Source organism: Eumetopias jubatus, unplaced genomic scaffold (assembly GCF_037043125.1).
Source record: "Eumetopias jubatus isolate StellerSeaLion01/CBP00866 unplaced genomic scaffold, mEumJub1_p1.0 scaffold_12, whole genome shotgun sequence".
Lineage (NCBI taxonomy): Eukaryota > Metazoa > Chordata > Mammalia > Carnivora > Otariidae > Eumetopias > Eumetopias jubatus.
In genome coordinates, this window is record NW_028274818.1 from 69841618 (window position 1) to 69853860 (window position 12243).

Consider the following 12243-nt stretch of genomic DNA (forward strand, 5'->3'; position numbering starts at 1 on the left):
AAACAGACGCTGCACGCCGCACCCTTGGCCGGCCTCCCCTAGGCTGTGGGTGTTGAGAACACGGTGGGAGCTGTGGGGGCAGAGCCCGGACCGTCGGCGGCGACACAGCGAGCCCCACTAGCCGAGGCTGCCGCCGCTGCCCAGGAACTGCTGCAGGGTGAGCAGCTGGGTGACGACGGGCACTGATCAGCCCGGAGGCCGTCACATCTGACGACTGCAGGGATGTTCGTGCCATTTGCACACTCAGGCAGCACAGAGGAAGATTTCTTACGTGAAAATCCCATTTACAGTATCAACAAAGACAAGGAGGCTGTGCGAACACACCCCAGTGTGGACAAAACCCCCCGGCCCGACTGCACACCCACTGCAGGGATCAGCTTCGCTCGTGTCCCGCCAGGTCCCACATACCACTGCCCACCATCAGGCCCTCGGCCACCGCGGCGGCGGCACGACAGAGGTGGACACCTGCATGGCTGGCGAGGAGGCGAAGCAAGTGGGGCTCGTTCGAGGTCATGGCCGCCTGCTCACAGGCCTCCCCTCACACGCGCCCACAGCAGGTTTACCTGTAACGGCAAGAACCTGGAAACCCCCGGAGCGGCCACTGACAGAACAGGCTGTTTGTACGTGGGACATGGGAAGCGAGGGGGCGCGGCCTGACAACCCCTGACACCTCAGCCAAGTGGAGCGGGCAGTGTGCCCCACAACGCTCCCGGTCCATGCACTTTGCGGCTCGCTGTCCCCCCACAAAGACAGCAGATACGACAGAGGAGGGTAAAGTCCCCGCGGCTAGTGAATCACCGGACGCTACGTCAGGAACTAATGATATACCAAATACTGGCTGAGTGACTTTAAATTAAAAAAAAAAAAAAAAAAGGAATTTAAAGTCCCAACAGTGTTTTTCTTGGGGGTCAGGAAGTGGATGCCCCAGTTTAGGGAAAGGAGAGGCCAGAGACTGTCAAGGCCCCAGAAGAAGTCAGTGGTGGAGCCTCTGCTCACTGGGGAGCAGGACTGTTCCACAAGGACGGAGGCTGGGGGGCTTGCGGTGCAGGAATGCGGCAGAACGGCAGGCTGGGGCACCCCGGGGCTAAGGGCTCAGCACAGTTGTCCACTTGGAAATAAAACCCCGCCAGCCTCTTCCTCAGAGACTGCCTTATGACGGCTGGACGGCTAACCTGTGAGAGGGGTTAGCCATGGGAGGAAACCCCTAGAACTCACCGCAGAGGGCTTCCCAGGTGCTTCCTCCGGACACGAGGGAGGGGCAGGTCCTGGGCCATCTGCCTCGTCCCCCCAGCAGAGACTCTGATCTCGGGGACACAGTTACGGGGGTGACTCTCAGATGTGGGCTCACCTGGAACAGGATCTGTAAGGCCCCGTGGAGGATGCACATCCGCCGTCCGAGGAAGATGAAGAAGGGCACCACAAGCTCCAGGAAGTGGTTGCTGAGCGTCTCAAAGCGGTGGACCCACCATGGGGACTGGTGCAGGAAGTAGGCCGCAGGGTTGGGCACTGGCTGCGTCTGGGGAACAGAAGGAGGCCCGTGAGCTGAGCCTGGAGCTCCACCCCACGGGGGACTTGTGCCACCCCGGCCCTGCCCACCCTGTGCCCACTGGCTGTCCGAGGAGAGCATCCTGGCCGGGAAAGGCTCAGGGGAGGCCAGTCCCATGGACCCTTCTCTGGCAGCTCAAACGCCTGTGGCCAAGATGCCAGACCTGGGGTTTTCGGGGAGGACAATGGAACCGAGCATCTCAGCCTTCTCGGGGTGCGCCCTCCCCCTGCCTGGTCTCCTGTAATTCTGATGCTGACCCCTGGGGGCACCTTGAGGGTCCTGGGGACCCAGGAGCAAAGGGATGGGCACTAGGGGAATCCAGGTTTCAGGCCAGCGCTCACATGTGGAGATTTCCGCTCCGAGGCTGGTGGAAGCTGGGGGTTCCGGCCTTGTGTGTGTTCCTGGGAACAGCCTCCGAGCATGTGTGAGGGGGGCGGGGGCGGCTTGTCCCGGGGGCCTGCGTGTTGACTCAGCCGTGGTGTTGGCTGCCCTAGGGCCCAGCTGAGGGGCCCCGCGCCTCTGACTGCAGCAGCCCAGTCTTCCCCCAGACCCCTGGCAGCAGCCGAGGCTGGGAGCTGGCTACGCAGAAGGCTGTTGGGGGGGATGGGGTGTGCTCCCACCCAGAGGGGACGCCCGGGTGGGGACATGCAGCCATCAGTGAAGGGCAGGGGTGCTCCACAGATAAGAACGGCACCCAGAGTGCTCCGATTCCGGAACGGTGTGCGGCCCAGCACATTCACCACCCCACCCCCACTCGCACCAAGGTCTGGGATCCGGAATGTTCGAAAGCAGGTGTGGGGGGAGCCCAGCCCAGGTGAGTGGCCTTGCTCCTTTTCTCGCCGCCATGGGGTCTGAAGCCTCGTGCACCGCCATTCTCCCTCCTGGGGACTTGAGCTCTCCACGCACACACCATCCGAGGGGAACGCTGGGGCCGAAGGGACAAACGGGCAATAGTCGCTGGGTTGGCCTGGTTCCAGCTTTGAAACTCAAACACATTTCTGATACGAAACGACCTTTACTTGTCACAGACGGTTTAGCACCTGCCGCTGCCCCTGGAGTCCTGCGCCCACCCCACCCTGCCCGCCCCTGCCTCCCAGCACGGCCTAGGTGCAGTCTCTCCTGCCCCCGGACACAAGCGCTCATGGCACGGCGATCACAAGCAGGGACGTGGGCTGTTGTGCCCCACGGGCCTGACCGGGTGTGTTCAACAAAGGGTGACCCCAGGCCATGTTGCCTGCAGCCCCCACACCTCACCAGCCTCCCATCTGAGTTTTAGGAGACAGATGAGCGCATTTGCACCATGTCCCTCAGGGTGGGTCTGGGGAGGCCCGCAGAGGTGACAGGGTTGCGTCCCGGGGGGCCCAGGGTGGCCATGTGCCTTTGCGTGCTGGTGTCCACCTGGACTTCTCGGTTGAGGAGTGTTGGCCAGGCCCTGCCCTGCCCCTTGAGGCTGACAGGACCGGCCTCCTGCGTTCCAGCAGCCTGGGATGGTTCTCTCCAGAATCCATGGCTCCCTTGGCCTCTGAATGGTAACTTCTAGGTCCACTGTTCCTTCTGCATTAGCTGGCTTTCTACCGCAAGGTCGTGTTCCTCCAGCCTGTTCATCAGCGCTGGTGTGGGCCACGTGGGCTCTAATTCTTGATGGCCACTCATTTTGATGTGTCCACAGCACTTTCAGAGACTCTCCCTACTTTCTGGCCCTCAAGATGTTCCGGGGTCATCTGAAACCCTTGCTGCTGCCGCGCCCCTCGGTGCACCGCTTTCCCCGGGGAGCCCTGGTCCCTCTGAGGGGAGGCTGGGAGTAAGGAACCCAGCCTGGGCATGAGGGCCACTCTCTCTGGGCCCCTCCGTGGGCAGAACTAGAAAATAGGCAAGTGACTGTGTCTCTGCTGTCCCTCACCCATGCCATCTCGCTCACAGGGCTATGTGTCTCCCTGTGTTCTGAGTGGATTTCTGCAGACGGGGGGTGGTCTCCCCATCTTTGCCCCAGGGGCTCTTGGCCACTGACACCTGTTCCCACCTGTGAGTGGGAAGGGCGCACCTGCCACATGGTCTCTGGGCCATTTGCTCTCTCCTGAGGTTTCTGCCACACCGAGTCCCCCAGCCGTGCAACCCCAGGACCAACGTGTGGCCGAGACACTCGGTGGACGGGACATGTGGTGGCCGCTGCTGACGGAGTGCAGCGCATGTCCCATGTTGTGGCCTTCCTGTTCACTGTCTCACGGGGTCCCTGAGACAGGCAGCCCCGTGTCCTTTGCCCTCCAGCGCGGATGGTCCACAACTGGCCGACAAGCACAAAGGTCTTGGCGTCAGCTCTGCAGAAAGGTGTCTTGGGCTGGGTCCCTTCTGAAAAGCCACTTGGTGGAGCTCTGTCGGGGCTGGCTCGGTGACAGGATGCAGACATGAGGAGAACGAGCAAGCACGCGGGGAGAGGATGCGCTTCCCTCTGGCCTTCAGAGCAGTCACTCCTTCAGAAGTCACTGCACCAGTGGGTCACATCTGCTTCTCGGTAGGTGTGCAGTCCTCCCACATCTGGTGAGGACTTCTCAAGGACGGGCAGGCCCGGCTACTGGTAGGACACGTCTATGAAGAAAAACAAACAGAGCTTGCTGTGTTTGCTTGGAGCCTGGTGAGGGAAGCCAAACTCTTCACTGACTCAGGGAGAAGCTGCCTCCTGCGTCCATTCCTTCCCGCGGAGGGGCGCAAGGCCGAGGTGCAGGCAGCGGCAGTGAGCGCACGCTCGGCTCGGCCTCAGGGCTTTCCAGCAGAAATAACGCGTCTGTCCGGATCCAGGAGAAACTGAGCCGCCCCCTGCGGCCTGGCAGAGGCCCAGCCTGCAGGCTCTCCAGCCGCCAGCCCCACCTTTGGGCAGCGATGCCCTGTCCACCTGGGGCTGGCTCACCGTGTCCTTTGCAGGCTGGCACCTGGGGCGAGGGGTGGGAAGGACACCCGGCTTGCAGGGCATCTGACGCCGCTCCCCAGGTCACGGCAGTGGGAGCCCGGACAGAAGAGCGCTGAGGGGGCGTATGAGGGTTCTGAGAAGGCTATGGCCCAAATTGATAATCTCTGTGGAGCAGCTGCTACGAACTCTTGTTGGTGTACGCCTGTGAAGCACTAGGACCTACTCAGCGGAAGCCCCCACCCGACAGCGCCAGGAAGCCCATGCAGCCAGGGGGCAGCCAGACAGCCGACTGGTTGGCAGGTGTGAGCCCAGAGCAGCCCATGTCCTCCGCATGCAGGCACCGTGGAATTCCTCCAAAGGATGGCTCTACTTTCCCAGGGTCCACACCACCCGTGGAGGGACCAGCCTCCTCCTGTGGGTTTACGACCTGCTGGGCGCGGGGGTGGGTTGAGGGCAGCTCTACCTGCACCGTCTGCACAGCTGGGGAGGGTCCCGAGGCCTCCCTTCTGCAAGCCCGGGACAGAGTTTTATTTTTGTTTGCACTGAAGCTGGAAAAAAACACTGTGTCATAAAATCTGGCCGTAAACCCTGGAAATAGCGTCTGGAACATCGCACCCCATAAAGCAGGGGAAGGAGTGCCCAGTGCTGCCTCTGGCAGGAAGCTCAGCCACGCTCACCCTTGCGGTCGCAGCTCGTTGGAGAACTGCGGCCAAGTGTCCGGAGTGCTGCTCAGTTTGGATGCCGGCGGCTGGCCAGCCCTGACCCCTGAACATTCTACAGCTGGTTCTCTTAAGAGGAGACACTTTTAAAGAAGAAAAACATGAGGAAAACATGAAGGGTGATAAAAACAGTTCCAGGATTTGGGGAAAGCAATGTTCCTTCATGTTGGCTCCAACGCTGTCCCTTCCAGGCCCTCAGTGCTAAGTCTGAGAGAGACAGAAATGGCTTTTTCAGCCATTTTCCCATTTTAGGGACTGTAAGTGAGGTTTTGATGAGAAAGGGAACACACATAATTCTTGTCTGAAAAACAAGTTTCTGCAAACCCTCAAGCTGCCCACATTGTTTCAGCAGGAGACTCTGTGAAGTTGCACCCCCTCCTTCAGCCCAGGACCCCTGCCCCTCGCAGAGCCAGGGGCTGAGGTGTCCACACAAAGGCCACTGGGAAGTCTGAGTTCCCCTCTGTCTTTGGGGTGGGGGTGCTTCCCCTGTACACCGGAGGCGTCTGCCTGCTGGCGGTTCCCTGACGGCAGGAGAGGGGAAATCGCTTGCACCTGTCTGGTGAGCGTCTTAGGATAAAACCTGAAGACTGACGGTGTTCGTGCATGGCTGGTGGCTGGCCTCCCATGGGTACCGGGAAGGGTAGGGCCCCAGATGTCGGGGCCGAGGGCTCCGTCCTGAGTGAGGCCACGGTGGGCCCAGCGGTGGCCACACAGGTGCTCATCTCAGGAGCTGGAGCCACCCGAAGGCTGCCTCCCCTTCCCACCCAGATGACAGGTGATGGGGAAGGAAGAGTGAGCTGTAAAGGTGGTGGCGCAAAGGATGGGGACAGGACTGGACACTGGGGTGGGCTGTGGCGGTGCCTCCCCAAGAGCTGTGCCCCAGCACTCCCCCTCGGGGGTGCGCTTCCCGCCTGACCATGGGGAGAGAGGCCATGTCCCAACGAGAGAGGCCACGTCCCAGCGCAGCCACATCTTTCAAGGACGGCCGTAAATCTGCCAACCTAACACTCTGTCCCTGTCAAGATTCTCCCAAGCAAGGGGGGCGGAGAGGCCTTCAGACCAAGAGCCCGCTGGCAGCAAACCCGCACACGAGCAAGGTGAGGGACGTCTGGTCGGCGGAGGGAAAACACATGGAGGCCAGGTCTGCGCGGAGGGGAGAGCCCTGGAAATGGTAAGTATGAGGATGAACGCAGGGGGCTGTCTGCCAAGTTTCATGAAGTGTCCTGAAAGGATAATTTGAACAAAAATAGTAACAACATGGTACGTAACCGTGTGACCACAGCCGCAGGAGGACCAGAGGGAAAGTGAAAGAGCGTCATTGTCATGGTCCCATTCAGTCCCATACGGCTTACAGGATAAGCACAGTCCTCACTTGGAGGAAAGCTGTGACGTGTGCAAGAGTCTCCGTGAACCCTAACACTACCACGAAAGTGTAGTAATAAGCCAAGAGAAGTAAAGAGAAGGAGCTGTAGAAGACATCTAAGTAATTCAAAGCAGAAAAAGATAAAAAAAAGATCTAAACAGATGGGAGAAAGAGCAAACGAACAGCAGGATGGTGGTCTGAAACCATGTCAAAGCACACGCTTGGTGCAGACGGTCAAAACACGCCATTGAAAGGCAGATTTTAGGGGCGCCTGGGTGGCTCAGTCGTTAAGCGTCTGCCTTCGGCCCAGGTCATGATCCCCGGGTCCTGGGATGGAGCCCCGTGTCCGGCTCCCTGCTCAGCGGGAAGCCCACTTCTCCCTCTGCCTGCCTGCCTACTTGTGCTCTCTCCCCCTCACACTCTCTCTCTTGCAAATAAAATCTTAAAAAAAAAAAGGCAGAATTGGTCAGACTGGATAAAACAAGACCCAAGTGCACACTGCGTGCGAGACACACACTCCAAAGGTGAGGGCGCATGGAGGGGAGCAGTCAGGACCTGGCGGACGTGGCCATGCCAACACGGGTGGCAGGCGAGCTGGAGCGTCTGTGTGGGCATCACACAAGCAGACCTCAGAAGGACTGCAACCAGGGATGGGAGGTTGCTGCTTCAGGCTGACGGGGATCACGAGGAGGCCCCAGCACTCACTTAACACCCCTCGTACCAGAGCTTCTGAATACACCAAGCAGAACTGCAGACAACCACGGCTAGAGATCCACGAGTCCACAGTTCCTGCTGCACATTTCAGGCCCCTCCCTCAGCACTGGCTAGGACAAGGAGACAAAAACAGGGACGTGGGAGACCCGAAGGCACTTATCAAGCACTTGACTTCACGAGCACTCACAAAACACAGGACATTCCTTTTTTTAGGCTCAGATGCAACATTCACTGAGGCCATATTCTGGGCCACAAAACGAGCCTGAATAGATTATAACGTGTCATCTCCAACAATGAAGGAATTAAATTAGAAATCAGTAACAGAAGGATACCTGCAAAGTTCCCACCTATTTGGGAACTCGGTCACACTGACTGACTAGCCTTCACCGAGTACACACACTAGTATACGTGTCACTAATCTGACGACAGCCTCGGGGTTGTTACCAGTTTAAAGTCTGGGAAACAGTCGAGCCGTGAGATAAGTTCCTTAGGAGCATATAAGCCAGAGTGGCTGAGAGAGGGCAGGCAGCACGGGTCTGTATGAACAGCAGGGAGTGACACGGCCCTGGGCTCAAGTCTCAGTGCTAGCAGCAGTGACTGTCGCTGACCCTGAGGCTGTGCCCCTGCCTCTCATGGACTTGGCTTTGGTCTGATGAGGCTCGCCCTTCCCGGTGACCCCGGGGCATGGGCTGCACCAGAAGCGCCTGGCCAGACTGTCTTCCCCTCCTGGCCCCAGTGCTGACTCCTCCAGTCCCCAGTACATACAAAAAAACATTTTCTTCCCATAAAATCACTAAAACCGCCGGGGGACAAAGCATATAAGCCCCGACTCCCAACCCGCTGGAGGTTACTCAGTCACGGCTTCTATCAAGTTAACATTTGTAGTTTTCATGGTAATGTCAACCTTGATTCAAATTACTTCCAGACTAACCGACCCTCATCCAGTTACAGTACAAAAACAGCTGGTAACCCATGTCCCGGGGCTGCAATTAAAGGTAGGACCCCCTGGCCTGAGACACACACAGAAGCCTCCTGAAAGTCTCCTGAGCTGGGGCTGGTCTGGGAATGCAGAAGGAAGGTTCTGCTGTGCTGGGTGGGGGCACTGGCGCAGCACCCAAGGCCATAGGCATACCTGGAAAGGACGTGCGGGCCGTGAAACGTGGTCAGTGCTCTGGCCCAGCACTGGCTGCCTGGGAGGGGCTGAAGGCTCCCGCCGCCACAGCTGTTCTGGGCGGCAGGGCCCGTCCCTGGGGCTCAGCCCACCTCAGTCACCCCTGTGAGCACACTGGCGTGGCTGCAGAGGTCGTGGGCATCCAGGAAGGAGAGCCTGGCCTGGGCCCTAGGGTCAGTGTGCCTAGAAGGACCACGGGTGGGGCAGGGCTGGCCGCAGCTGGTGACCATCCTCCTGCATGAGGTGGGTGTTCCAGAACCCTCGGTGGGGCCTCTGCAGCCCCCACTGGCAGGGCAGATCTGGCTGCTCTTCTTCTGGGGGTGTCGGGCACAGCCCGGGACACAGTCCATGCCCAAGGCCAGCCCTGCTGGTCTGTCTGAAATAACCGGGCATGCCTGAGCTGGCTCTGCTTGTAGCCCTGATGAGAGGGACCATCTCATGCTTGGGACCAAAAGACTTATTAAATTTCCCCGATTCTGCAGCAAAAGGATTACATTCTACGCCCCCCGGCCCCGCCCGCCCTAAGCACGTGTAGAATGGATTCCTTGAGACCCTTGTAAGCAGAGCACCTGGGGGAGGGAGGGGCGCAGCCGGGAAGGGGGAACCTGCCCTTGGCTGGGGGCTCCATGTGCAGCACAGCAGCCCCCTCTCTGCGACCCACCTGTTCACGTTATTAAAACAAACCACCCGGGGAAACCTGGCAAGCTCCTTCCTGATGACAACCGACTTCGGCAAATCAGATGGAACATTCCACAGCAAAGCGGCTCACGGCTTGTGCTGACATCCCTACCGCTGAAAGCAAGTCCATGTCCACAGGCATTTTGACACCCGTGATCCCGTCTATGTTGGGGGACACCTCAAACATCAGGAAACTGGACACCGTATCCTCCCAGCCTGTGAGGGGGATGGATGGGCCGACGCGGAAACGGGTGCAGCGAGCCTCCCCCAAGTCACGGTGTGCCTGGCCCAGGGATGCTAGTGGGGAGCAACGGCGTCAGGGCCTGGCCTGTGTCCCGGACAGGGCCTAGCCAGGCCCGGGGACAACAGAGGGCTCTGGCCGCCTCTCCCAGTGACATGTGATGGGGCTAAGAGACGTGTGTGGACTGATGCCACATCTGTGCGGGATGACCTGGGTGTCGGTTTGTCACAATACTTGTCTACTGGGAAGTTTTCTGTCGTGAGAAAGAAAATCAGGAGAGCAGAAAGCTAGGTCTCAGCAGAGACATGCAGTCAAGCCCCAGGCTGCAGTTTACTCTCGGCTGTGGCTAGCCGACGCCTGAACACGGCTGAAGACATGCGGCCTTAGGCGGCCACCCGCCTGTGCCCTCCTCGATCTGCTTGCCCCTTGTCGCGCGGGGCTGGGATGCTCCCCCAGGCGGGCAGATGGCACACGTGTGGGTGCTGACGGGAGCACCTGCCGTTAGAGATGGAGGCCATCAGCTGTCTGTCCGCCTCTGTCCCTCCAGCAGCTACGAGAGAGCAGATGTGAACCCAGGAGAAGAAACTAGGTGCGTGTTGTAAACCATGATAAGATACAAACCGCCCCCAGAATGGAAGAACACGGCCGAGGGTTTCCACCGGCTGGTGGTGTGTGTGTCGCCCGGCGGGGGAAGACGCAGGCCAGCTGGGTGAACGGTCACCAGACAGCAGGCAGGGGGACCACGCCCAGGGCTCCTGGGCTGCGACAGACGTTGGTGTCACCTGGGGCCAGCAGAGCCAGAGTCTCAATCTCTCAATCCCCGTGCGGGCAGATTGTGTCCAGGATTTCTGTCGGCGAGTGTGTGCGCCAGCGCATGGAGGCGGGACGTCCTACAGTGAATTGTAGATTTGTGTGTGGCCGCGAGGCGGGCCCCAGAGCCAGGGTGGCCCTCAAGGTGACATAGCCCATACCGCAGACATCCTGATCTTGGGGTGCACGCATGTTACTCTCTGTCAGGCGGAGCCCTGTGCTCCAAGATCCTGTGGCTATGAAGGGGGACGGCCTCCTGACCGGAGCTGCATCAACTTTAGGAAAGAGAATCCCTAAGAGAGAACTTGGAATCGGGGGTTCTCCCAAGTGCCCAGGTCTCTACTGCTGCGCTTCCCAGCGGTAACGCTCTGGTTCAAAGGGCAAGTGTACTGGCTTTCTTGCAGAGGTGCGGCTCAGAGGGAGGGAGCCAAACGTGGGGCAGGGGCGCGTGCACTCACAGCCGGGTCTTCGGATGGCCTGTCTTCTCCCCCCTTGCAGATGAGCGGCCTGCCACTTTCAGAAGCACCTTATGTGCCTTATGTCTATGACAGACACGTTTTAGATGCTCCATTTTATAGGAGCAGTGCACGGTGTTGCCTCTTAAACCGTAAAGGAACCATGTGAGGGAATGGGGGCTGCTCAGCCTCCGTTATTAGAACCTTCTCAGTGGTGTCTGCCAGGACTCGCCCACTCCAGGGCCTTGAAACCACGGACTTGTGACCCACTTCCCAAGTCCCCCACGGAGTGCACAGAGCTGCAAGGGGACTGTGGCCGGGGGGTGGGACGTGCTTCAGGCGTGTGCCCCTCAGATTGCTGTTTGGGACTAAAGGAGAGGAGATCCCACTCAGTAGGGGAGGGTGGCCTACTCCAGGCCACCGTGGGAGCCAGCTCCCAGGGTCACTGTTCTGTTACCCTCCTGGACTGGGGCATTCGCCTTTGCAGCCTCCAGGCCCTCCGGGGCTGCATGGGGTGCTGCAGGGGTGTGGACGGCACACACCTGCTGCAGGGGTGTGGACAGCAAGGAGTTAAGGATGAAGGCTACTGTGCCCCCTCCCCTCCTCCTGCCTGCAGGGCTCTCGAAGACCGGAACTGCTGGGTGCCCTCCCAGCGGGCCCCAGAGCTGAGGGGCTTGTGGACGGGAGGAGCAACATCCAGGGACACGGAGCTACCGGCGGCCCACCTAGGAGCGCCAAGTGCTGAGAACTGTTACCACCGGGACAAGGAACCATTTTCCACCTCAACATAGCTGAACAGGTGTGTTCAAGACAGGTGGCAAGAGGCCTTCCTGACCGCACAAGACCTAGGGGGAATCTTCAGTAAACTTGGCTGAAGCTGCCCTGACGCTCAGGCGGCTCCCAGTTAGAAAAACGGGCAGCAGGAAGTCAGTGCCGAGGGCCAGGCTGGTGCTCAGTGGACCCTTGGGGGTGAGCAGGACGAGGCACCATGTGTGTGGACAGCCTTGCGGGCACCCTACGACATGGACGCAGGGGAGCACATCAGTGACCATAGGCATGCGGCCCCACACGTGGCACAGACCCCGGCTCCTGAAGGGCCTGCTGCGGCGTCTGGGCTCCGCAAGCTAGCTGCCCCTGCACAGGCTTGAACCTTGTTGGGTTTCGAGGTGCAAAGGACATGACACAAAGTCCCCTCCGATGTGCCACAGGCCACGGACCTCACAGGTGATGGGAGCAGACAGTGACTGGTGACCCCAGTTGGAAGGTCAGCTCTGCGTGCAGGACTTTGGAGCAAAACTACAGCATCCGTGTCGGTCAACTCTTGTACAGCCTGGGGTGGGGCACCGACCCGACCCCCCGAAGGGCTGCAGGTGGGACCTGCCAGGCTGCCAGCGAGGCGGGACTCCTGCGGCAGCTTAGCGACCGCACCACATGCTCCTCACAGCGCACCCCCCAGCCGCAGGCAGAGGCCCTTCCTGGCATGTGTACATCCAACATGCGCGAGTCACTGAGGTGTACGTTTGGTAACCAGAGCTTTCCAAAGTTAGTAAGTCGGCATCCCGACTAACTTGGACTGAACGCAGAGGTGACCTGGGGACCTGAACACTGCTGACAGACGGCTCGCTGCCCTGCGCGGAAGGCTCG

General features: G+C 59.7%; 1 protein-coding gene across 1 annotated transcript in view; it reads right to left on the bottom strand.

Annotated features, from left to right (window-relative positions):
• LMF1 (lipase maturation factor 1) overlaps positions 1-12243 on the bottom strand; it is a 43461-nt gene that overhangs the window by 12778 nt on the left and 18440 nt on the right. The window contains exon 3 of the mRNA XM_028111920.2: positions 1349-1516. Coding sequence (XP_027967721.2) covers positions 1349-1516 — 168 coding nt within the window. The remainder of the gene's footprint in view (positions 1-1348; positions 1517-12243) is intronic.